The sequence below is a fragment of the Balaenoptera physalus genome (assembly GCF_965194825.1).
Source record: "Balaenoptera physalus genome assembly, chromosome: 11".
In the NCBI taxonomy this organism is placed as follows: Eukaryota; Metazoa; Chordata; class Mammalia; order Artiodactyla; family Balaenopteridae; genus Balaenoptera; species Balaenoptera physalus.
In genome coordinates this window covers 36,440,976-36,466,781 of record NC_138896.1, presented here as the reverse complement: position 1 = coordinate 36,466,781, position 25,806 = coordinate 36,440,976, and the positions used below count along the sequence as shown (strand labels likewise).

General features: G+C 38.3%; 1 protein-coding gene across 1 annotated transcript in view; it reads left to right on the top strand.

The window, feature by feature from the left end:
- The window catches only part of DNAH8 (dynein axonemal heavy chain 8), a 333,978-nt gene that overhangs the window by 78,831 nt on the left and 229,341 nt on the right, over positions 1–25,806 (top strand). Inside the window, exons 24-34 of the mRNA XM_082412562.1 lie at positions 5,319–5,394; positions 6,349–6,544; positions 8,112–8,308; positions 9,280–9,406; positions 10,238–10,473; positions 12,441–12,545; positions 16,608–16,721; positions 18,241–18,303; positions 21,737–21,837; positions 25,059–25,196; positions 25,360–25,600. Coding sequence (XP_082268688.1) covers positions 5,319–5,394; positions 6,349–6,544; positions 8,112–8,308; positions 9,280–9,406; positions 10,238–10,473; positions 12,441–12,545; positions 16,608–16,721; positions 18,241–18,303; positions 21,737–21,837; positions 25,059–25,196; positions 25,360–25,600 — 1,594 coding nt within the window. The remainder of the gene's footprint in view (positions 1–5,318; positions 5,395–6,348; positions 6,545–8,111; positions 8,309–9,279; positions 9,407–10,237; positions 10,474–12,440; positions 12,546–16,607; positions 16,722–18,240; positions 18,304–21,736; positions 21,838–25,058; positions 25,197–25,359; positions 25,601–25,806) is intronic.

Genomic DNA, 25,806 nt, shown 5'->3' with positions numbered 1-25,806 from the left:
TTGTATATATGTGCCACATCTTCTTTATCCATTCATCTGTTGATGGACACTTAGGTTGCTTCCACGTCCTGGCTACTGTAAACAGTGCTGCAATGAACATTGTGGTACGTGACTCTTTTCGAATTATGGTTTTCTCAGGGTATATGCCCAGTAGTGGGATTGCTGGGTCGTATGGTAGTTCTATTTTTAGTTTTTTAAGTAACCTCCATACTGTTCTCCATAGTGACTGTATCAATTTACATTCCCACCAACAGTGCAAGAGGGTTCCCTTTTCTCCACATCCTCTCCAGCATTTATTGTTTGTAGATTTTTTGATGATGGCCATTCTGACTGGTGTGAGGTGATACCTCATTGGAGTTTTGATTTGCATTTCTCTAATGATTAGTGATGTTGAGCATTCTTTCATGTGTTTGTTGGCAATCTGTATGTCTTCTTTGGAGAAATGTCTGTTTAGGTCTTCTGCCCATTGGGTTGTTTGATTTTTGATATTGGGCTGCATGAGCTGCTTGTATGTTTTGGAGATTAATCCTTTGTCAGTTGCTTCATTTGCAAATATTTTCTCCCATTCTGAGGGTTGTCTTTTGGTCCTGTTTATGGTTTCCTTTGCTGGGCAGACGCTTGTAAGTTTCATTAGGTCCCAATTGTTTATTTTTGTTTTTATTTCCATTTCTCTAGGAGATGGGTCAAAAAGGATCTTGCTGTGATTTATGTCAAAGAGTGTTCTTCCTATGTTTTCCTCTAAGAGCTTTATAGTGTCTGGCCTTACATTTAGGTCTTTAATCCATTTTGAGTTTATTTTTGTGTATGGTGTTAGGAAGTGTTCTAATTTAATTCTTTTACATGTAGCTGTCCAGTTTTCCCAGCACCACTTATTGAAGAGGCTGTCTTTTCTCCATCGTATATTGTTGCCTCCTTTGTGAAAGATAAGGTGACCATATGTGCGTGGGTTTATCTCTGGGCCATTTATCCTGTTCCATTGATCTATATTTCTGTATTTGTGCCAGCACCATACAGTCTTGATTACTGTAGCTTTGTAGTATAGTCTGAAGTCAGGGAGCCTGATTCCTCCAGCTCCGTTTTTCTTTCTCAAGATTAATGTGTAAAGCTTGTGTTTCCTTATTTATTTTCATTTTGGATGATCTGTCCTTTGGTGAAAGTGGGGTGTTAAAGTCCCCTACTATGATTGTGTTACTGTCAATTTCCCCTTTTATGGCTGTTAGTATTTGCCTTATGTATTGAGGTGCTCCTATGTTGGGTGCATAAATATTTACAATTGTTATATCTTCTTCTTGGATTGATACCTTGATCATTATGTAGTGTCCTTCTTTGTGTCTTGTAATAGTCTTTATTTTAAAGTCTATTTTGTCTGATATGAGAATTGCTACTCCAGCCTTCTTTTGATTTCCATTTGCATGGAATATCATTTTCCATCCCCTCACTTTCAGTCTGTATGTGTCCCTAGGTCTGAAGTGGGTCTCTTGTAGACAGCATATATATGGGTCTTGTTTTTGTATCCATTCAACTAGTCTATGTCTTTTGGTTGGATCATTGAATCCATTTACATTTAAGGTAAATATCGATATGTATGTTCGTATTACCATTTTCTTAATTGTTTTGGGTTTGTTATTGTAGGTGTTTCCCTTCTCTTGTGTTTCCTGCCTAGAGAAGTTCCTTTAGCATTTGTTATAAAGCTGGTTTCGTGGTGCTGAACTCTCTCAGCTTTTGCTTGTCTGTAAAGTTTTTAATTTCTCCATCAAAGCTGAATGAGATCCTTGCTGGGTAGAGTAATCTTGGTTGTAGTTTTTTCTCCTTCATCACTTTAAATATGTCCTGCCACTCCCTTCTGGCTTGCAGAGTTTCTGCTGAAAGATTAGCTGTTAACCTTATGGGAATTCCCTTGTGTGTTATTTGTTGTTTTTCCCTTGCTGCTTTTAATATGTTTTCTTTGTATTTAATTTTTGATAGTTTGATTAATATGTGTCTTGGCATGTTTCTCCTTGGATTTATCCTGTATGGGACTCTCTGTGCTTCCAGGACTTGATTAACTCTTTCCTTTCCCATATCAGGGAAGTTTTCAACTATAATCTCTTCAAATATTTTCTCAGTCCCTTTCTTTTTCTCTTCTTCTTCTGGGACCCCTATAATTCGAATGTTGGTGCATGTAATGTTGTCCCAGAGGTCTCTGAGACTGTCCTCAGTTCTTTTCATTCTTTTTTCTTTATTCTGCTCTGAAGTAGTTATTTCCACTATTTTATCTTCCAGGTCACTTATCCGTTCTTCTGCCTCAGTTATTCTGCTATTGATCCCTTCTAGAGAATTTTTAATTTCACTTATTGTGTTGTTCATCATTGTTTGTTTGCTCTTTAGTTCTTCTAGGTCCTTGTTAAACGTTTCTTGTATTTCCTCCATACTATTTCCAAGATTTTGGATCATCTTTAGTATCATTACTCTGAATTCTTTTTCAGGTAGACTGCCTATTTCCTCTTCATTTGTTTGGTCTGGTGGGCTTTTATCTTGCTCCTTCATCTGCTGTGTATTTCTCTGTCTTCTCATTTTGCTTAACTTACTTTGTTTGGGGTCTCCTTTTCCCAGGCTGCAGGTTCGTAGTTCCCGTTGTTTTTGTTGTCTGTCCCCAGTGTCTAAGGTTGGTTCAGTGGGTTGTGTAGGCTTCCTGGTGGAGGGGACTATTGCTTGTGTTCTGGTGGATGAGGCTGGATCTTGTCTTTCTGGTGGGCAGGTCCATGTCTGGTGGTGTGTTTTGGGGTGTCTGTGGCTTTATTATGATTTTAGGCAGCCTCTCTGCTAATGGATGGGGCTGTGTTCCTGTCTTGCTAGTTGTGTCACATAGGGTGTCCAGCACTGTAGCTTGCTGGTTGTTGAGTGAAGCTGGGTCTTGGCATTGAGATGGAGATCTCTGGGAGATTTTCGCCGTTTGATATTACGTGGAGCTGGGAATTCTCTTGTGGACCAGTGTCCTGAAGTTGGCTCTCCCACCTCAGAGGCACAGCACTGACTCTTGGCTGGAACACCAAGATCCTTTCATCCACACGGCTCAGAATAAAAGGGAGAAAAAATAGAAAGAAAGAAAGAAAGAAAGAGGATAAAATAAAATAAAGTAAAATAAAATAATATAAAGTTATTAAAATAAAAAATAATTTCAAAAATTTTTAAAAGTAAAAAAACAAAAAAAAATAACGGACTGACCGAACCCTAGGACAGATGGTAAAAGCAAAGCTATACAGGCAAAATCACACACAGAAGCATACACACTAAGAAAAAGAGAAAAAGGGGGAAAAAGTATATCTTTGCTCCCAAAGTCCACTTCCTCAATTTGGGATGATTCGTTGTCTATTCAGATATTCCACACATGGAGGGTGCATCAAGTTGATTGTGGAGCTTTAATACGCTGCTCCTGAGGATGCTGGGAGAAATTTCCCTTTCTCTTCTTTGTTCCCACATCTCCCGGGGTTCAGCTTTGGATTTGGCCCCGCCTCTGCGTGTAGGTCGCCTGAGGGCGTCTGTTCTTCGCTCAGACAGAACGGGGTTAAAGGAGCAGCTGCTTCGGGGGCTCTGGCTCACTCAGGGCGTGGGGAGGGAGGGGTACGCACGCGGGGCGAGCCTGTGGCGGCAGAGGCCAGCGTGACATTGCACCAGCCTGATGCGCGCCGTGCGATCTCCAGGGGAAGTTGTCCCTGGATCACGGGACCCTGGCAGTGGCGGGCTGCACAGGCTCCTGGGAGGGGCGGTGTGGAGAGTGACCTGTGCTTGCTCACAGGCTTCTTGGTGGCGGCAGCAGCAGCCTGAGCGTCTCATGCCCATCTCTGGGGTCCGCGCTGATAGCCACGGCTCGCACCCGTCTCTGGAGCTCCTTTAAGCGGCGCTCTTAATCCCCTCTCCTCGCGCACCAGGAAACAAAGAGGGAAGAAAAAGTCTCTTGCCTCTTCGGCAGCTCCAGACTTTTTCCCGGCCTCCCTCCTGGCTAGCTGTGGCGCACTAGCCCCCTTCAGTCTGTGTTCACGCCGCCAACCCTGCCATCTCTCCCTGGGATCCGACCGAAGCCCGAGCCTCAGCTCCCAGCCCCCGCCCGCCCTGGCCGGTGAGCAGACAAGCCTCTTGGGCTGGTGAGTGCTGGTCGGCACCATTCCTCTGTGCGGGTGGAAAAAATCTCTCCGCTTTGCCCTCCGCACTCCTGTTGCTGCGCTCTCCTCCGCGGCTCCGAAGCTCCCCCCTCCACCACCTGCAGTCTCTGCCCGCGAATGGCCTTCCTAGTGTGTGGAAACCTTTCCTCCTTCACAGCTCCCTCCCACTGGTGCAGGTCCTGTCCCTATTCTTTGTCTCTGTTTTTTCTTTTTTCTTTTGCCCTACCCAGGTACTTGGGGAGTTTCTTGCCTTTTGGGAAGTCTGAGGTCTTCTGCCAGCGTTCAGTAGGTGTTCTATAGGAGCAATTCCACATGTAGATGTATTTCTGATGTATTTGTGGGGAGGAAGGTGATCTCCGCGTCTTCCTCTTCCGCCATCTTTAAGCTCTCCTCCGCTTGCTTGCTTTTAGTTCAAAGAGTTCCTTGCAATAATATGTTTATCTGGGAACCATTGACCCTGAATGCTAAAGTTGGGTCTCCACTGTGAATGTGGAGGCTTTATGTTTCTTGTGATTATTTTTCCCCCCAGTCTGCTTGTAGTTATGAATGGAGGTGTAGTTTTTCAGTAATGATAACATTTCTTGCTATGGAAAGTTTACATTTATTATAATTTTGTCTGGGATAGGGACAGAGATCAGGCAGAGGGAGATAACCAAACTAATTTGCAGCGCTGATATGTGTCATTCATTAATTGCACTCATGTGTCTGTCTGTGTGTCTGTACTTCTGTCTGAGCATAACTGATATTGTTTAAAAAGGCAGTTTTTAGAAGGTTTTGACTAGAAACCTCCTGTTTAATCTTGTACACACAAAAAAATAAAGTATATGAAGTCATATGCTTTTTGTTGGTGATTTTCAGCATCCGTTGTGGGGCTGGGAAAAAGGAGTGCTTTTAGTAAACATTATTAGGTGGTACTTTACTGAGAGAAAGCAACGTTAAAATACTAGAAAATGGGTAGGAGACTAGTATTTCACTTCAAAGAATATTAAATCATTCAGTGTTCTTAATTTACGAACTAGTTTATGAAATTTATGGTTCCATTGTAAATAACATTCTCTTCATTAATTCAGTATTTTGAAAATTGTCTTTATTTTTTTAGAATTGAAACTTGTAGCATAACCAAGCTATTTATGAAATTTTTGGTTAAGGTTTATAAGTTAAATGTCCATCTTATTACAGCCCTTATGGACGAAAGCGGTCAGAAGATGTTATTTCCTTTCTAAAATCTGAAGTACATCTTGTGATTCCTAATGTGGTAAGTATTAAATATTCAGGTTAATACAGTGATATTTTGCTAATGTATTTAAGAAGTATAGCATTAGAACTGGACTTTTATTTAATCTCTTGGTCCTCTGTGCTTTTTGACTTCACCTCTGTATTTAACAAAAATAAAAGTGTATCATTTATATCTATTATAAAAATTACTTCTGCAGAGCTCATGGTGTGTTGAAGGTTGCTGTTAGAGTTAAGTATCTGTTGGGCTATCAGTTAGCAAGTACCCTACAAATCATCTTGCTTTTTCTTACTTCAGACATTAAATTATCTAAATAAGGCCATCTCAGAAGTCCAAATCCCTATACTGAACACCCAACTGTAAGACAACCCATGGCAGAATAGAAACAAAGAAAGAAAGAGAGAACCTGTGCCCTGAGTTCATGGGTCCCTTGTGCCTTCTTAGGGCACTTTTCTCTACCACCCCTCTGGCTGCTTATTGGCATCTGGAACACCAAGCCATACAGGATGACTGAGGTGCATTCTGTGACGAGCCAAGGGTTAAGGCCAGGCAGGGACAATCTATGGCTCACCTGACACCACATCTACACAGTCTGGCCTCCTGGAGGACAACTTCTTGGCTTATTTGGTGCATTTCAAAGAACTGAGGTCAAAATCTTCGCAGTATAGTTTCTTCAGTTACTCTGCTTCATGGACATCCAACACCTGCCCACAATATTTGGCTGCATCCAGCCACCCTCACAGGATGGCAAGTACTATGTTTGACCTTTCTGCCTGCAGGAATTGGTAGAATAGGAAAGCTTGAAGATCAGTAAAGTCTGCAGCCTACCTCCCTCTACCATCCCTCTCCTCGAAGCAGCCTTCCACTGGGCCAGCAGAGGCTTTCCCCACTCAGTGGGGAACAGGTGTGGTGAGAATCAGAGGGATGGATTTGTATGTGTCGGCAGCACCAGGAATTTGTTTCTTCTTTCCACAGGTAATGGTTCCTAGTTTGGATGACATTCAACAAGCCATTAACCGTATGATCCAGTTAACCCTGGAGGTCAGCAGAGGAGTGGCTCACTGGGGGCAACAGCAGACCCGTCACATCAAGACTGTCATTAGCAGCCCCTCCCATACCACTACTGATGGGACCCATCCGAGCACAGGAAAGCAGTTGAAGAAGGAAGACAGTAAGAATGTTAAAACAAATCTCAGATGAATAGAGTCTTAGAACTATAACAGTTAGTAAATGCTCTTTCTGATTCTTCCTGGGTATGACAGCCTATAAGTATTTTTAAACTCATTTTTATATGTGGATTGGTTAAATTTTACATTAAAAAAAACTAGTGTTCTCCATCTTCCATCTTAAACATAGCATGCAGACATTTCAGATTTTGATCATGGGTGAACAAGGATATTTATCACTGTTCTACTACCATAGTCTCAGATTCAAAGTTAAAAATGAAAATAAACCTTAGAACTAATTCTATTTTCAGCATTGTATTTGATCTGATAAACTTAGTTTGCTAGAACTTGGTGCTTAGAAAATCTGGGTCATGTGTTCTTTGTACATGAAATATATATAAGCTATTCCCTTAAATAATTATGAGTGTGATATGACACTGACCCAAAATTCCATGGACATTTTTGGATACTTTCTTGTATAGGAAGCCAAATTCTTTTTTTCTTTTTTGCTGTTCTGCCACATTAACATTTTTATTTATTTATTTTTGACAAAAGTTATACATATTTGAGGTGTACTGCATGATGTTCTGATGTACGTATACCTTTGTGAAGTGGTTACCACAATCAAAGTAAATAACATATTCATCACCTCCCATAGTTAACCATTTTTTGTGTGTGTGGTGAGAACACTTGAGGTCAACTCTCTTAGCAAATTTCAAGTATACATTATTATTAACTATAGTCACCATACTACACATTATGTTTCTAGAATTTAGTCATCATATTAGTGAAAGTTTGTACCCTTTGATCAACATCTCCACTTTTCTTCCACCCCACCCCAAGTAAGTATCATTTATTGATACTTCAGCTAACTGTTGCCATGCAAGAATACCAGATTAAACCATTTTAAAAGAGAAGGTGGCAATCTGGAATTTTTCATGAAATCTCATGATTTTTTAATTGTTAACAACTGCTTTAAAAAAGTAAGGAATTGTTTGGGCAAACAAAAGTATCCATATGGTCTCTGCTTGATGGAGAATACTTTAGAGTTTCAGTCAAGGCTGTGACATGACTAGGTTTCGGCAAGAGATGTTTATGGTGGTTGTGTGATCTTTATATACCAGATGCTGAGTTGAAGACAAGCATATGTTGTCTCATTTAATCCTCACAAGTATTTCCATGAAGATTAAATAATTGGCTTAAGGTCATTTGGGTAGTAAACGTAGTGGCTCTCCTTTAACCACAAGCCTGTTCTGTAGGGTAGCAATTTCAACTCTTCTGATCTTTCCTTGGAGGACGTTTTGTTTTGGGGGAGTGGTTAATCAGTGTCTTTCAGTTCTCTCCTCTGAATAACAGTTTCCCCATTTTAAAGAAACCTAGACCTCAAAATCTGACACAGTAGTTTAATACGAGTAAGTGAAGCTAGCGAGAGAATAGCTCTTAATTACTTGGAACGGGGTGGGGGGGGGGTCTTTAAGAAAATAAAGTTTAAAAAGTCTATAAATATTACAATTGATAGTATTTAAAGTTGAATATAGGAGTTATCTATAGGATAAAAATGTCTGTTTTCAGAATCTTTTGAAGAAATTATCCCCGCACGGAAGCTGAAGAATTTTTATCCAGGTGTGGCAGAGCACAAAGATATTTCCAAGCTGGTCCTCCTCCTTTCTTCCTCTGTGAATTCTCTCAGAAAGGTGGCTCATGAGGCCCTGCAGGACTTTCAAAAGTACAAGACGCTCTGGACAGAGGACCGAGACGTGAAAGTGAAGGTATGTTTCCGCTACTTGTGATGCAGTTTGGTGTTTTTTTTAACACCTTTATTAGAGTATAATTGCACTACAATGTTGTGTTAGTTTCTGCTGCATAACAAAGTGAATCAGCTATATGTATACATATATCCCCATATCCCCTCCCTCTTGTGTCTCCTTCCCACCCCTCTAGGTGGTCACAAAGCACCGAGCTGATCTCCCTGTGCTATGCAGCTGCTTCCCACTAGCTATCTATTTTACATTTGGTAGTGTATATATGTCCATGCCACTCTCTCACGTCGTCCCAGCTTACCCTTCCCCCTCCCCGTGTCCTCAAGTCCGTTCTCTATGTCTGCATCTTTATTCCTGTCCTGCCCCTAGGTTCTTCAGAACCATTTTTTTTTTTTTTTAGATTCCATATATATGTGTTAGCATACAATATTTGTTTTTCTCTTTCTGACTTACTTCACTCTGTATTGTTTATCTCTAACTCCTGTGGGAGGACCAAGAAAACATCAGTGATAATGATGAGAACTCAAGAACAGAGGCCGAGAACCTGTAAATGCCACACACCTAACACATCATGTCTTGCATAATTCTCACATTGACACTGGGGCAGTTGATAATAATGAGGTTCAGGCAGATTTTGTTTAATTTGCTTAAACATTTGAGTACTAATTATGTTCCAGACATGCCCAGAGGCCGGGTATTCAAGGGTGTGTCCAGCTTACATAGGCTCAGCTGTATATTTGGTTAGAGATTCAAGGAAAGTTTAGAACTCTGAATTACCATTCAGAAATGTGAAATTCCCTCACATGGCTTTCTCTTTCAGTGCTAACTGTTCATCCCTTTCTCTACCGAGCCACTGGCCTGATAGCACATACAAGAGGAAAAATATATAAGCAGATGCAGTTTTCTAATTCAACTATTAGAGGCGTAAGATTTACATTGTCAAAAAGCCAAAGAAAATGTTGATTCTTTCCTTGCTACAGGAGTTTTTGGCTAACAACCCCTCTCTGACTGAAATCAGATCCGAAATTCTACACTATGCTACTTTTGAGCAGGAGATTGATGAGTTGAAGCCTATTATAGTTGTAGGAGCACTTGAATTGCATACAGGTATTTTATAAATATTATGTAAAGTGTCTGTATTTTCACATGAAATGTTACTTCATTTAGAAAGCAGTTATTAAGCTACCTTGGTACAATATTATAAATATTAAGTATTTCTGGACCACCAATATTGTTCATATATATGCTATATATATTATATATTGTCATATATTACGTATATATAATATTATACCAAAGTGACTTAATGTACTTGATACTAAATTGGCACTCAAACAACTAAAACTACAGGGGGAACTACAGGTTACTGCGAGGAGGGGATTGTGTACATGGGATAAGAGTCAAAACAGTTTGAGGTCTCCTGAGAAGTTAGTCCAGTTGGGGTTAGAGTATCAGAGGATTATGAGACAACCACTTAATGTCTGAAATCAAAAGCCCAAGCTGACTCTACTGCTAACTGTAGTGAGGGAGAGCTGTATTAGACAGGCACAGTGTTCTCAACAGTGTAGGCTGCTGGTCTCATATAGGGGTTACCTAGAGGAAATTGGGGAAATGAGTGAAGGCTTCTAATGGGATGGCCAGAAACAGAGCAAGGTTCACATTGGATAGTGCTAGAACTAATTTCCAAAATTCTCCATCGACTTCAGTGTCTTTCTCATGAATGGCTTAATATACTCCACCAGGATAGGAATTAAGTCTTCAAAATCCTTACAGAACATTTAATTCAGATGAACTACAGACTAACTACATTTCAAGTGCTCAGTGTGGCTAGTGGACATCAAATGGACAGTGCAGTTATAGATGCTCAGATTACACATAAAGTGAATTGTTTCAGAATGTCAGTTGTATTTTATTTTGACCTTTTCTTGTCTTCACCAGAGCCAATGAAATTGGCCTTATCAGTTGAGGCTAAGGCATGGAAGATGCTACTCTGTCGATATTTGAATGAAGAATACAAAAAGAAAATGTCAGACATGATAGCATTTATCAATGAATACTTGAAAAAGTTATCTAGACCTATTCGTGATTTAGATGATGTCAGGTTTGCAATGGAAGCCTTGTCTTGTATCCGTGATAATGAAATTCAAATGGACATGACTTTGGGACCAATTGAAGTAAGAAATGATTGCATTTTTCTTTCTTGAAATGGCATTTTTTTTAAAAAATAGAGAAACACTAAAAAGTTGATTTCTTCATCTATTTTATGGCACAGTCTGCCTATTTTTCCTCTCTGATGTTGATGTCCTTGGAGGGATTTTGACAATTATCAACAGTGAACAATATACGAAGGAATATTAATATATTCATAATGATGTACTGGTCTAGACAGTGTTCATTTTTTTTATGCTGGCACTTACATTTTACAGAAAAGAATGGTGGTATTCTCTCACTTCAGTCCTGACATGTTAGGCAAGTTCCCCAAATATCTTTGGCTTTCCTTAGAAACCAGTTATGTGTCTCACCTATGACCAGTGGCATACCATGGGCAGGTGGTGGGAGTGGTCCACTTAGGCTCAATAGTAAATTGTTGGAATTTATATCAACAAGAGATGTTTTTAGGGAAGAGTACTGTTTTAGTTCCTGTTGCTCCTATAACAAATTACCGTAAACTTAATGGCTTAAAACAAATTTTTTTATAGTTGTAGAGGTCAGAAGTATGAAAATGGGTCTTACGGGGCTAAAATCAACATGTCAGCAGGGGCTGTAGGGAAGAATCCTTTCCTTGCTTTGTCCAGCTTCTAGAGGCTGCTTGCATTCTTTGGCTCCTGGCTCCCTTCCAGCAGTGCCATCACTCCTACCCCTGCTTCTGTCACCATGTCTCTGACTCTGAATCTCCTGCCTCCCTCTTTCCCTTAAATGGACCTCTGTGATTACATTGGGCCCACATGGCTAATACAGGATAATCTCCCCATGTCAAATTCTTTTACTAATCATATCTGCAAAGTCCATTTTGCCACATAAGGTGACATATCCACAGATTCTGGAGATTAGGGTGTGGATAACATTGGGGAGGCTGTTATTCTGTCTCTCACAAGTACTTATGACTAATATTTAGAATTTCTGGCTCATGGTGATAATAAAAATCAGACTCAGTTCGTTTTATTACTGTTTTTTAAATTCTCTGTGGACAACGCACTCCCTTATTGCCTGCAAACCTGGGGAATTGGCACTCCCCCTGACTCCTTTTGGTACCCAGTGTTCATGACTGTGCATTGCTTTCTTGAACCCATTTAGAGTTTATACATTTTGGGGGCTAATGAAATTCATACCTTTACTACTTCTTTAAATCTTAGTATTTGGGTATTTTGAATGCTGACCACTCGCTTCTCAAGATTTAACAAATTATCATATCATTTTTTCCTGACTGCCGAAGCTCAGTTTTTCAGCATAAATTCTTTTGGTAAAGCCAATTGCCAACTCATCACTTTAAAAAATTTAGGCAAAATTGGTATATAAAATTATACAAATTTCAGGTGTACAACATTATAATTCAATATTTGTATGCACTATAAAGTGATCACCACTGTAAGTCTTGTTACCATCTATCACCATACAGTTGATCCCCTTCACCCATTTCACCGTCCTCCAATCCCCTTCCTCTCTAGTTACCCACCAATCTATTCTCTGTATCTATGAATTTGTTTTTGTTTTGTTTTGTTTGTTCATTAGTTTCTGTTCTTCAGAATATCCCCCACATCGTCATTTCATTCCATTCCTTATATAGCCAACCCATATTTCAATAGAGTATGAGAAAACATTTTGCATGGTGTTGTCACAAGATCAAGGAGGAGAGAGGCAGAAAATTATTCCAGGGAGTTTTTCCTAGGATAGTATCTCAAAGCGATTTGCCTACTCTCCACCAGAATCACCTTGGTGCTTATTAGGTTCAGATTTCAGGGCCTGGGATCTAGAGTCAATATCTGATGTAAGTGATAATCTAAAGGACCTTTTTATACACGTTTAATTTTGGGACCCATTCTTCTAGTCTTTGAAGACATAAGAATGTGTCTTTAGAAGGCATCTAAGTCATTTGGCAATTATATTCCTTGTGATGTTTCTGAACTCTGCCCCCACCCCACAGGAAGCCTATGCTATTTTAAACAGATTTGAAGTTGAAGTAACCAAAGAAGAATCAGAAGCAGTTGATACCTTGAGATATTCTTTCAACAAATTGCAGAGTAAAGCTGTAAGTACAAATTTAATTCTTACTTTTTTTTTTTATTGCTGTGTTGGGTCTTAGTTACGGTATGCTGGCTCTTCACTGTGACGCATGGGCTTCTCTCTAGTTGTGGCGTGCGTGCGGGTTTTCTCTTCTCTAGTTGCGGTGTGTGGGCTCCAGAGCACGTGAGCTCTGTAGTTTGCAGCATGCAGGCTCTCTCGCTGAGGCGGGAGAGCTGAGTAGTTGTGGTGCGTGGCATTGGTTGCCCCGCATGTGGGATCTTAGTTCCCTGACCAGGGATCGAACCCGCGTCCCCTGCGTTGGAAGGCGATTCTTTACCACTGGACCACCAGGGAAGTCCCAATTCTTACTTTTTTATTAAGTCACTATCTCCAGAAAAAAATACATTTCAAACCTTTAAAAAGCTCAATATATATTACCTTAAAAGCTTTATTGAGATATAATCCACGTACTATAACATTTACCATTTCAAAGTATACAATACTGTGATTGTTAATATATGCACAGAGTTGCATGACAATCTTCATTATCTAATTTTAGAATATTTTCTTCACCCCAAAAGCAACCCCATACCCATTAGTAATCACTCCTCATTTTCCTCCTTACCCTAGCCCCTGGCAGCCATTACTTTTTGTCTCTATGGATTTGCTTTTTCTGGACACTTAATATAGATAGAATCATATACTATGTAGTCTTTTGTGACTGGCTTCTTTCACTTACAATAATGTCGTCAAGGTTTATCCATATTGTCTCACGTACCAGTACTTCATTTTCCTAATGTCTAATAATTCTTAGCATCTTTACATGTACTTATCAGCCATTTGTATATCTTCTTTGAAGAAAGGTGAATTTAAATCCTTTCCTTATTTTTTAAATTGGGTTGTCTCTTTGAGTTGTAAGAGTTCTTTATATATTCTGGATGTAAGTCCCTTAATCAAAGGATTTGCAAACATTTTCTCTCATTTGTTGGGTTTTTTCACTTTCTTGATGGTGTCCTTTGAAGTACAAAAATTTTAAATTTTGATAAAGTCCAATTTGTCTATTTTTTCTTCCATTGCTTGTGTTTTGGTACTGTATGTAGGAAACCATTGCCTAATCCAGGGTCATGAAGGGTCACTACTGTGTTTTCTTATGAGAGTTTTATAATTTCACCCTTACATTTAGGTCTTTGATACATTTTGAGTTAATTTTTGTATATGGCGTGAGTTAGGGGTCCAACATCATGTAAAAGCATGTGGATATCCTGTTGTCTCAGTGCCATTTGTTGTAAAGACTATCCTTTCACCAATGAATTGTCTTGGCACCCTGGAGAAAATCAATTAACCATAAATGTAAGGGTTTATTTCTGGACTGTCAATTCTATTCTGTTGATCCATATGTCTACCCCTATGCCAGTCTTGATTATAGTAGCTTTGTACTAAGGTTAAAAAAATTGTGGTAAAATACACATAACCTAAAATTTACCATCTTAATCATTTTTAAGTGTAGAGTTCAGTAGTGTTAAGTGTGTTCACATTGTTGTGCAACCAATCTCCAGAACTTTTTCATATTGCAAAACTGAAACTACCCATTAAACAACAATTCCCCATTTCACCCTTTCCCCAGTTCCTGGAAACTACCATTCTACTTTGTCTTTATGAATTTGACTACTTCAGTTTCCTCATATAAGTGAAATCATACAATATTTTTCTTTTTGTAACTGACTTATTTCAGTTAGCATAATGTCCTCAAGATTCATCCGTGTTGTAGCGTATGTCAGAATTTCCTTCCTTTACAATGCTGAAGAATATTCCCTCATATGCAGCATATACCACATTTTGTTTATTCATTCATGCATCAATGGGCACTTGTGTTTCTCCCACCTTTTGGCTGTTGTGAATAATGCTACTATGGACATGGGTGTACAGAAATCTCTTTGAGACCTGCTTTCAGTTCTTTTGGATACACCCAGGAATAGAATTCCTGGATCATATAGTAATTCTATTTTCACTTTTTTATAACTGCCGTACTGTGTTCCATAGCAGCTGCACCATTTTACATTCCCAGCAACAGTGCACAAGGGTTCCAATTTCTCCACATGCTCACCAACACTTGTTATTTTCTGTGTCCTTGATAGTAGGCATCCTAATGGGTGAGGTGGTATCTCATTGTGGTTTTGATTTGCATTTCCCTAATGAAAAGTGATGTTGAGCATCTTTTCATATGCTTGTTGGCCATTTGTATATCTTGCCTAGTTTTAAGTTGGGTTGTTTGTTTTTTGTTGCTGTTGGGTGGTGGAAGTTCTTTATATGTTCTGGATATTAACTTCTTATCAGACATATGATTAGCAAATATTTTCTCCCATTCTATAGGGTGACTGTTCACTCTGTTGATTGTATCTTTATAATCCTTTTTATTTCTATAAAGTAAGTAGTGATGTCCCTTCTTTCTTTCCTAATTTTAGTAATTTGAGTCCTTTCTTCTTTATTCTAGGTTAGACTAGGTAAAGTTTTGTCACTTCTGTTGCTCTTTTCAAAGAAGAAACTTTTAGTTTGTTGATTTTCTCTATTTTCTTATTCTCTGTATCATTTATTTGTGCTCTTTTTAAATTATTTTCTTCCTTTTGCTTGCTTTGGGTTTAGTTTGTTCTTCTTTGTCTAGTTTGTTAAGGTGGATGGTTAGCTTACTGATTTGAGGTCTTTTTTCTTTTAATGTTGGCATTTATAGCTATAAATCTCTCTCTAAGCATTTTTGAAGTTGGTAAATATTTAGCCATTAAAAGTAAACCCCAAGGGAGGGTCCAGATTCTTTAATTATACTAAAAAATTTTATTGAATATTAATTAATTAATGTTGGCTTAAAATTTCCTGTTTATGGAAAGATTTGTCACTGAGATTGAAGCAAGGCACAGTAGCAAGGACACAGAGCTGAATTTGGGGTCATGACTTGTGATTCTGGCTCTGCCACCAGCCAGTTGGGTGATCTTATGCAAGTTAATAACCTTTGTTTCTCAGTTTCTTCATGTGGTCCTTTAGGAATATTTTAGAAGCTTTTAAAAATGCAGTTATGAGGCTTGAGATGATGTACATAAAATACTTTTTCAATACTTATTTCTATTTAAGTTCATTATTGACTAATCACTTATTTTGAAAAGTGCTTGCTGGTTAGTCTAGACAGTGAGTCTTAGGAAGGAAATGGGGAGCCCTCTGTTGAGATTTAGTGAAGCCCAGTTTTCTATTATTGTTCAATTTAACAGATTCATTTGGGTTTTTCTGCCATCTCTCTGTTAGTGTTAAACCTACTGACCCAGTCTTTACTACAGTCACCATTAAGCTTAAAGCAGTATATGTTCCAACCCAGAAAGATGCTATTGTTGAGAGCAGTTAAGAGCAAGAGCCCTGGAACCACACTGCCAGGTTTTGAATCTTGACCTTGTCCCATACTGGTGCTAGGACGTTGAGGAAGTTAGTCTCTGTGGGCCTTGGTTTTCTCACTTGTAAAATGGGCATAATATTAGTATTTACCACGCAGGATGGTTGTGAGCATTAAATGAGTTAACATATGTAAAGAGCCTGGCAGAGAGAAAGCATGAATTAAGTGCTAACTATTATGATTGCAGGTTTAAGCAGAAGCTTTGAAGACCATTGTGGAAGACATTTGCATTTTTTTTAAGCCTAGAGTAATATCATTTTCTTAGAGGGAACTGCTCCAATTACTGGAACCATGTGAACCTACTAGAAATTGTTAATCCCAGACTGTGGCCTGGTCCCAGAGACAGCATGTGACTCAGACTGGGCCCATAGTAGTAACTGTTTCCTTGGCCTGAACTGGGTCAGCCAGAAAATGTTTTCCTAACTGCAGTTAGATGGCTTTGCCTCTTGGGTCATGAACTAGAATGATTTGAGTCTCTTGATGGTGCATTTGGATTGTTTATTTCTGTGTTTTTCTTTTTTTTAACAAATAACATTGCAGAGACATCCTTGTTCATACAGTACATCTGTGAGATAACAAACTTGCTGGAGTAAAATTGTAGTTTTCATTTAAATACATTACTTTCACTCTCACATTGAATATTCTTTTTTATTCCAGGTTTCCGTACAAGATGAACTAGTTCAAGTGCAGCCAAAGTTTAAACGTAATCTACTTGAATCCGTGGAAGTTTTTCGTGAGGATGTAATGAATTTTGCAGAAGCATATGAGACGGTAATTGAAGTGTTGCATGCTGTATGTTAAGTTGTTTGGTGGTATGTTTATATGAGATGAAAGTAAAGAACCCTGAGAAATACACTGTGATTTGTACATTGTACGTAAGAGGCTATCTTTGCATATTTGCAGCTATTAAAAAGGGGGGATAGCTCTTCCTTTAAGCATGTTTCATGTAGAAAGAGAGAAGATTTAACTGCTAAAAGGAGCAACAACTTTGGAAATTGGGGAAGGAAAAAAGTCTGCTTTTGTCCTTTCTCAAGACCAGAATACTCATAACTAAAAATGTAATACAGTTGTTGGAAGGCTGTAAGAAACTATAAATGCCCTAATGCCAGGGTTATGCAACTGATTTTTTTCCCACTAACTCTTAGAGAACCAAAAGGGTCACTGAACATAAATAATAAATGTCATCCTTGGTCAGTCCCACAGACTATTCAACCTGGTATAATGACTGATTAATGGTCGACCTCTTTGAAGTTAAACTCATAAGTTGGATATAGTCCCCTAAAATATTCTACTTTCTTTTAGTGGTCACAGTAGATCTGAAATCATAAGATAATTTAAGCCCTTGGCACTACTTTTATAACACTTTTTTTTAACGTGTACTAAACATCTCTTTTAGGTTTGATTAGTCAACATTTTATTGCTCTATTATTCTATTACACTGGCAATCTGGCATATTATTTAGCATATCCATAATATTCATGATTGTACAGACCCTTTGGGATCTTTTTTGCAACTGTTTTCTGGCTCATGGCCACCAGAGACCGCCTTCTGCTTCTTCCAAGTATTCAACCTTATGTGTGTCTCTGTTTCCATATTGGGCTGGACTCTTCGTGAAAGGAGGTTGTTCTCAGAGCCCTTTCTCAGTTATTCTAATGCACAACCACAGCATCATCATTTATAATCATAAATGAAATGAAACAGAGCTCTTGTGTTACGAACTTCATATAGGATGTAATTTAATCACATTTTTTATTAGCTGTGTCAAGGTCCTTTAAAAAATGAATGGAAGTTACAGTGATGCAAATATACTAAAACTGAGTGTTATCATAGTCTGTGAATATAATAAAAACCGTTGAATTGTACATTTTATTTTATTTTATTTTATTATTATTATTTTTTAAACATCTTTATTGAAGTATAATTGCCTTACAATGGTGTGTTAGCTTCTGCCCCACAACAAAGTGAATCAGTTATACATATACAATTTGTTCCCATTTCTCTTCCCTCTTGCATCTCCCTCCCTCCCACCCTCCCCATCCCACCCCTCTAGGTGGTCACAAAGCACCGAGCTGAATTGTACATTTTAAATGAGTTGATTGTATAATATGTGAATTATATCTCAATAAAACTGTTGCAAAAAATAAATGAAAACTTCATGTACAGGACAAAAGTAGATCATGTAAATTAAAAATCATGTTTATTTGTTTAAAAGGAAACAATAGATAAACCTAATAAGTAGATAAATACATGTGATTAGGAATTAAAATGCAGATTATGTTATTCATTACAGGAAGGACCCATGGTTCCAAATATACCACCCCAAGAAGCTAGCAACAGGTTACAGATATTTCAGGTAAAACTACATTTTTTTGGTTACATTTACATTCCCTGCATTTATACTTAGGTGGCTTCCACGGTCATCCCACCAGGAAATATAGAGCTGTTGTCCAAAAACCAGTGTTTTCTTTACTAGGATTACGCAAGTTTTGCAGCAAATCTAGCCATATGAAGGCTTTCTGTAATTTATGCTTTAGTTTTGCCACATACTGGGTAGATATTTCTAAATATTCCTTTACCTATGTCGGAGGTTACTTCATATCACTCGATGATTGGGTTTTGCACCCCAAACCAAACCAATGGAGTAACAAGTAATCTTGTTTTTGTTGCTTTGTATGTAGGGTCCATGGATGGTTCAGCTTGGTTCCGTGCACACTTTTGCCAGAAAGGTTCAGTCAGTTTGGATGAAACCTCTTAAATTGCAGGTTCTCCTGAGATTGGTAGGGGTCGTTCAGGCTTTTTCCATCATAACCAACTGGAATTTTTCATATGACATCTAATTTTCAAGTATCTCCCTTGATTTGAGTGTTTTAAAACAGAAAAGCCATACCCTGATAAGAAAAGTGTTTCTTCAGGATCATTGGAACAAGCAGGAATTGCAGCTGGTCCCTAGTGGAATAAACTTATGCAAAGTAGACAAAATCATCTGTCCTGAGCCCATCTGTCTGCTGCCTGGTTGCAGGAGGGTAGGTCTGGCCCAGCAGATTTCTGTAAGATAACCCTTGTGCCGGCAAGGGTTTTCGTGGGATGCAGCAGGCACAAGCCTTTCACCTAGATATGTTCTCCTCAGATAAAAAGGCTAGTCCCATGTGATTGTTGGGGTTCTCCAGAACTATGGCCGTCACTCTTTGACTAAAACCAGCTCCTCCCATCACCCTTGCCAGCTCTTTATGCTGGACCCTGGAGGAAACTCTGATCCTTTACTACCTGAAGTCCTCAGATTTGGAGCCAGGGTCCCAGGGAGAGGCCTTCCTCTCTGGAGGAGCCAGGACTAAGACTGATGTGGTGGCTGCCTGCTGAGCCAAGAACCTCTCAGCAGTAAAAGCAATAGGTAGTAATGTTGGATGGTGATAAGTGCCAAGGGAAAAGGGAAAAGGCAGGGAAGGGGCATAAAGTGCTAGGCTGTGTGTATGTAAAGTAGAGGTGAAATTTAAAATAGGGTCTTCAGGGAAGGCCTCCCTGAGAGGTGACATTTGAGTAGAGACCTGGGGAAGTGAGAGAATGAGCCAGGCAGATGATCTGGAGGAGCAGTTTTCCAGGCAGGGGAAGAGCAGTACAAAAGGCCTGAGTAAGAGCATGTAAGAGAAGCAACGGGAGATTAGTATGGCTGGAACAGAATGAGCAAGGAGATAGTTGTAGCACTAAGTCCAGAGAGCTAAGGAGAGGACAGACTGTTAGAAGCCTTGCCAGCCCCTGAGGGGCACTGGCTTTGACTCTGAGTGAGATGAGTGACATGATCTTATGTTTTCATGGGCCAGCCTGTCTACTGCGTTGAGAATAGATTATTGGAAGTTAAGGCTAAAAGCAGGGAGACTAATTAGGAGGCTATTGCAATATTCCAGGGGAGGGGTGATAGTAACTTGGACCAGAGTGGTGACATTGGAGTTGATGAAAAGTGGTTGGAGCCTGGGTATATTCTGAAGATAGACGCCCCCCTTCCTTGTCTTTCCCTCGGGAGTTATCAATGTATCAGTCAACAACTGGGACTTTAATGAGCCACCCTTTTACTAGGGGTGTGTTCACTTCGTTGAAAAGGCAATGTAGGGCCCATCTTTTGCCTCCTTGTACCTTCTTTCTGCCTGTGCCTGGGCTTGTAAGCTGAGCAGCCTGTTTGCTGAGGATCTGGCTGGATATTTGGCTGGGGGTCAGATTTGCAGACCTAACGCTTCTCAAAAACAGGTGTTCTCCCTCCCCCCCTCCAAAGCAGGTACCCAAGATCTAGATCTGGGGAAGAAGCAGGAGCCTCATCTCAGGTCCCAGTGGTGTTTTCTGATGCAACTTTACTCTGATTTGAGGAGTTACTGGGTACTTGGCTGCTGACAAAGCTGACATTTTGTTTCCTGTTTGGCTGGTGCTTTTTATATTATTTCGGACCTGAGTGGAAAAAGGAGTGAGGGATTGGCATTCATCAGTAGTCTTCATCACATTAACAAGATTTTAGGGACTTCCCTGGTGGCACGGTGGTTAGGAATCTGCCTGCCAGTGTGGGGGACGTGGGTTCAAGTCCTGGTCCGGGAAGATCCCACATGCCGCGGAGCAACTAAGCCCGTGCGCCACGACTACTGGGCCCACGTGCCACAACTACTGAAGTCCACGCGACTAGAACCTGTGCTCCGCAACAAGAGAAGCCACTGCAATGAGAAGCCTGCACACCGCAAAGAAGACTAGCCCCAGCTCACTGCAAACAGAGAAAGCCCGCACGCAGCAACAAAGACCCAATGCAGCCAAAAATAAATAAATAAATTTTTTAAAAAACACGAAGAAAACCCCAAGATTTGAAATGTCATCCTTTAAGTGTATGGTAACTTTGAAGTTTTCGTTTCTCCTTTCCTAATGTCCACATAGTCCCATGGACTTTTCGTTCAGTACATTTATTGAGTAACCACCATACTAACCACCAAGGAATATAAAAAGTGCAAAATGCCTCTTCCTCTCTAGGAACGAAGAATTCGTTGGAGTTCCTCCTGCATCTTCACACCTTCCTGATTTGGCTCCTGTAAGATGTGCTAATGTATCTGTCAGATCTGTATCATTATCTGAGCACTGTGAGGTCTGATGCCAGACAGTTTCCAGGACTGGGAATTTAGGATCCTTACTGATATGTTATACCATTTATGTAGAGCACACATATCTTGTCACAAGTGAATTATTTCTGTTTGCTTTTGTGCTTTTAACACTGTTAATACTTAGCATTCTAAGTATAGGAGATTCAAATTCCAGTTCAAAAGACCTGAACATTAACTTTGCTGATTTAAATTTAGAGTTATTTCAAATGGTGTTAAAATGGAATCCTTTATTTTATAGACTTGCTTGTAGAGAAAGGAAGGTTGAATGGATTATACCAATGCTTCACTCGTTTGAACCGTGTAGGAGAGATGACCAGGCTAAAATAATAGAAAAGTCTGAATTATAGAATTTTTAAAATGCAGTTTCATTACTTTCAGATGTATTTATGGGAACTTGAAATGTAAGTCTGGGGACCACTTAATTTATTAAGGAAATAATTTTACATAAAATGATTACTTTCAGAATGCTTGAAAGTTAATTTTCCTAAGTGCTTAACTTTTCCTCTGATAGCTTGTTATCAGCATAAATTTGCTTCACAAATCCTTGTTTCATAGATAATATTCAATAAACTTCAATGTAGCTTTTATTCCGATTATAATGAATTCTACTTTAATGGGCTCTGAATTTATTACATCTTACTATAATTTTAAAACCTTTTATAGGCCAATTTTGATGATCTGTGGAGGAAATTCGTTACATATTCATCTGGTGAACAACTTTTTGGGTTGCCTGTGACTGACTATGAGGTTTTACACAAAATTAGGTAAGTTTAGAAACTGGACAAGTTTATTATAAATAATTAACTGTCCATTAGAAGAATCATGTCATCATTAAATCCTTCATCATGCAGAGAAGAGTCTGGCTTGGCAAACTCCTAAATAGTCCCCTCATTCCTGGCTATTCCTGACCCATTGGATGCACAGTCTCCATATACAAAATAAATGTTCTAGGGGAGTAGAAAATACATTGCAAAAATTCTGGGCGTTAATGGCCTATATTTAGCCTGTGCTTTATTTTTTCCTTTTCGTGATTTTGAATAGTGTCAATAATTGTGCAGAAGCATTGCAACTTCGGATAACTTTTGTTTGCTTAGAGAAATAGCCGTCCTCAGCTCTTGCTTCCTGCTTACTGCATTTATGCTAAGTGCTTTTCCCCGTTGGGTAGGCATAGAATTCATTGAGATTGAAGGCCAAGGAACTTAAATGATTTTAAAGAGTAACAGTTGCTTTTAAACAGTGGATCTAGGATTTAACCAAGTATATTTTGGTAGAATGTTAAATATAACTTTCTTCAAAGGCAAAATTAAAACAGTGGTATTAGCTTATTAGGATCTTGGCTTTAGAACTTTATGCTGACTTGTTTCAAAGTCCTAGCATGAAAATGTCATGGCACAAGGTACCTAAGATTGTCTGAAGATAAATGAATTCCTCAGCCATTTAGGGAAGATGGTTTGTATTTTTTTTTCTAAAAATAGGCTTTTGCTAAGCTTAACCCAATTACTAATTGTGTTAGAATTGCCGATGTCTGGTCCTTTCCCCTGACATTAAATAAGAATCTCCGGGATGGGGTCCTAGCAATTCTGCATTTTTCTAAACTCTCTAGTTAATTCTTTTGCACACTCAGTCTGAGAATCAGTGTTTTATTTTGACCTGCAGTATTCTAGGAAAACTAATCATTCTCATTTACCTTCTGGACCAATGGACCCTTTTAATTTTTTATGTTTTTAAGTAATTATGAATACTTTTCAGAAGTAAGAACAAAGGAATGGTGAAAAGTAGTTTTATTAGAAAATTTAATAAGAATTTAAGCAGAGAAAACCCAAACTTTTACTCCATAATGTCCTGGTTTAAAGACGTATGTACACGAAATGGAGACCAACTTTTGAATGCAGCTCATTAGCTGTCATGCATGAACCTGGAGCATATCCATCCTGTAAACAGTGATTCCAGGTTTCAAATCCATCTTCAATAACTTCTAGCTTCTCATTACTTATGTTTTTTCTTGCACTTGCATGGTTAAAACTCAAAACTGTTGAAAACTCATACAGTCATAATTTTGTTCAACATCTTTTTTGCACTATAAATACAAAAATCTTTACTTTTAAATTTGAATGATCAATTAACTTTTTCATTTCTGCATCATCTATTTCCTTTGAATACATATCTCCTTTCAACATTTTTCTTCTTGTGGAATATATCAAATAAAATTTATGTAAACATATAAATAATGAAAGAACACTGTCACTTATCTTTCACAAAATGGGATGCTCTAGGTTCTTGGTGCAAAATACTGCATGATACAGCCCTTGCCCCTATTGAAATATATCTTTCACTCATACATTATTGAATTTTAAAAAAATCCATCTAGGTTATCATCTAAAGACGCAAAAGTCTGAGATTTCACTTACACAATCAGTTTCACTGTCAAAATTAGAGTCTAGAGCATTGCTTTCTGTCTCTTTTCTGTTCAATACTTGGGAAGCACCTTCCTTTGTCGATTTTATTCTTTTGCTGTTTTAGGTAGAAAATGAAAAGTACTGAATTCTTAACTGTATTAAGTGAAAGCTAAATAAACAAAAATCAAAAGACTACAAAAATGGTGTCTCCAGAGTTCCTTTTTATACTTTCTTGAAAGATGATGCAATGTTTTAGCAACACAATAAGAAATTTGAAGGACGATGCAGTAGTGATTAGTTTTTCACTGTTGCATCATCTCTTTATAAGAGATTTCATCATACATTTTTCTTATTATTTTAGTCATTTTTAGTTTAATTGGGAATAATCAGTGATTAATAATGAAATAATTTCTAGGATGATGAATTAGAAAAATGAAACAAGAACTGAAAAAAAAAAAAACTAAGATTCCAGAATGTATCTTAGATTTGTAAAAAGGTCCTGTGCACCTTGGTAATTGCAAGAATAAAAAATTAATAAACAGAAACCTCAATTAAATAGAGTCAGGAGACAAGAAGGGGGAGCTTTCATGCTCTGCAACATTAGCAGAGCCCAACAAGAGGAAAGACTCTTCTCTCCTGGCAACAACTCAGCCGGTGAAAACCCATGGACTCTGTTTACTCTAGCCATCCAACTTCCTATTCCCCTCTATAAAAGAATTCTCCTTCCCTTGCCATTTGGGGACTTGCACATGGCTCAACATGGTTGCAGACCCAGAACTGCAATTTTCTACTGATCCTGAGTAAACACATTTTTTCTGGAGAAATAACTGGCAATCTATTTGTTTTAGGTCAACACAAGATAGAATGAGTTTTACTCCATCAAAAACATAAGCAAATTTATCTTTGGTTGCTGATTATCTATAATAAATAATAAATGTTGTAACTCTCAATCCTTACAAAAAATTAGAACTACTCAAGAAATAAAAAAACTAAAACTGGATTCAATGGACCCTCATGGTATGCTAAGGGTTGAGGAATTCCTAGGAGAATCCACAAACTCTGTTGAGTGGTCAATTTTTGGTGTTTTACACACTGAAGAAATTTTCCTTTACTTGGACCCAGAATCCCTCCTTTTATTCTTGTTTTGGATATAACTCCATCTGGGCACATGAGGGAAAGCTTTTGATAGGAAAGTGATGTTTAAAGTCAGACTTAAAAGGCAGACATAATCATAAAAATCTAGCTTGCGTTTGAAAGAAAAAAGTCAAATAAAACCTTAGCCTTAGCTTTGATCACGTTAACAAATTTTGGTCAGATTGTTTGCAATGATTGGTATGGTTGTAATAATCAAACCATTTGTTAATGTCATGTCATAGTATAATTTGGAATATTTGAAAGCTATAAACTTTAATTGACGGAGCTTTTAATAAAGTGTTTGGAAACTGACAGGAGTGTATGCGTGTTGGTGTATATAAGATATGATACACATAATATGTGAAATAATTTGACTAGGTGAATTCTGCCTATCCAATAATGGAATTTATTCTTTAAATATATGTTATGTAATGAATTAATTATTTGGTTTCCAGAAAGGAACTCAACTTGCTGCAGAAGCTATATGGACTATACGATACTGTAATGGGAAATATTAGTGGTTATTATGAAATACTTTGGGGAGATGTAGACATTGAAAAAATTAATGCAGAACTGCAGGAGTTTCAAAACAGGTGAGTTTCAATTGAATTAAACTTAACTGTTTATAGTGCCTATCTTAGGATCCCATAGGTATTTCACAAATGAATTTATCCTCTGATATATTGCTGTATATTCATAACACCTTCTTCAAAGAAATGTGTAGATGAAATAATTTTTTCTTTTTTTTTCTGAAAGATGTCGTAAACTGCCAAAAGGACTTAAAGATTGGCAAGCTTTTTTGGATCTGAAAAAAAGAATTGATGATTTCAGTGAGTCATGTCCTCTACTAGAAATGATGACCAATAAGGCAATGAAACAGAGACACTGGGATCGAATCTCTGAGTTAACTGGAACCCCATTTGATGTGGAATCGGATTCTTTTTGTCTTAGAAATATTATGGAAGCACCACTCCTTAAAAATAAGGATGACATTGAGGTACATAAGATTATAAGGTCTTACAAATGATTTATTAAAGAATCTTTCCTTTTTCTTTTCTGAAAACTGTACAAATAAACATGTTATTCGAGGGTGTATTGATTGCCCTATATAATGCACCCTCAAAATTTGAAATGATCCTGAACATTCCTTGATTTTGCAAAATAATGCTGTAACTCAAGAAGATAATATGATTATTTGAAATA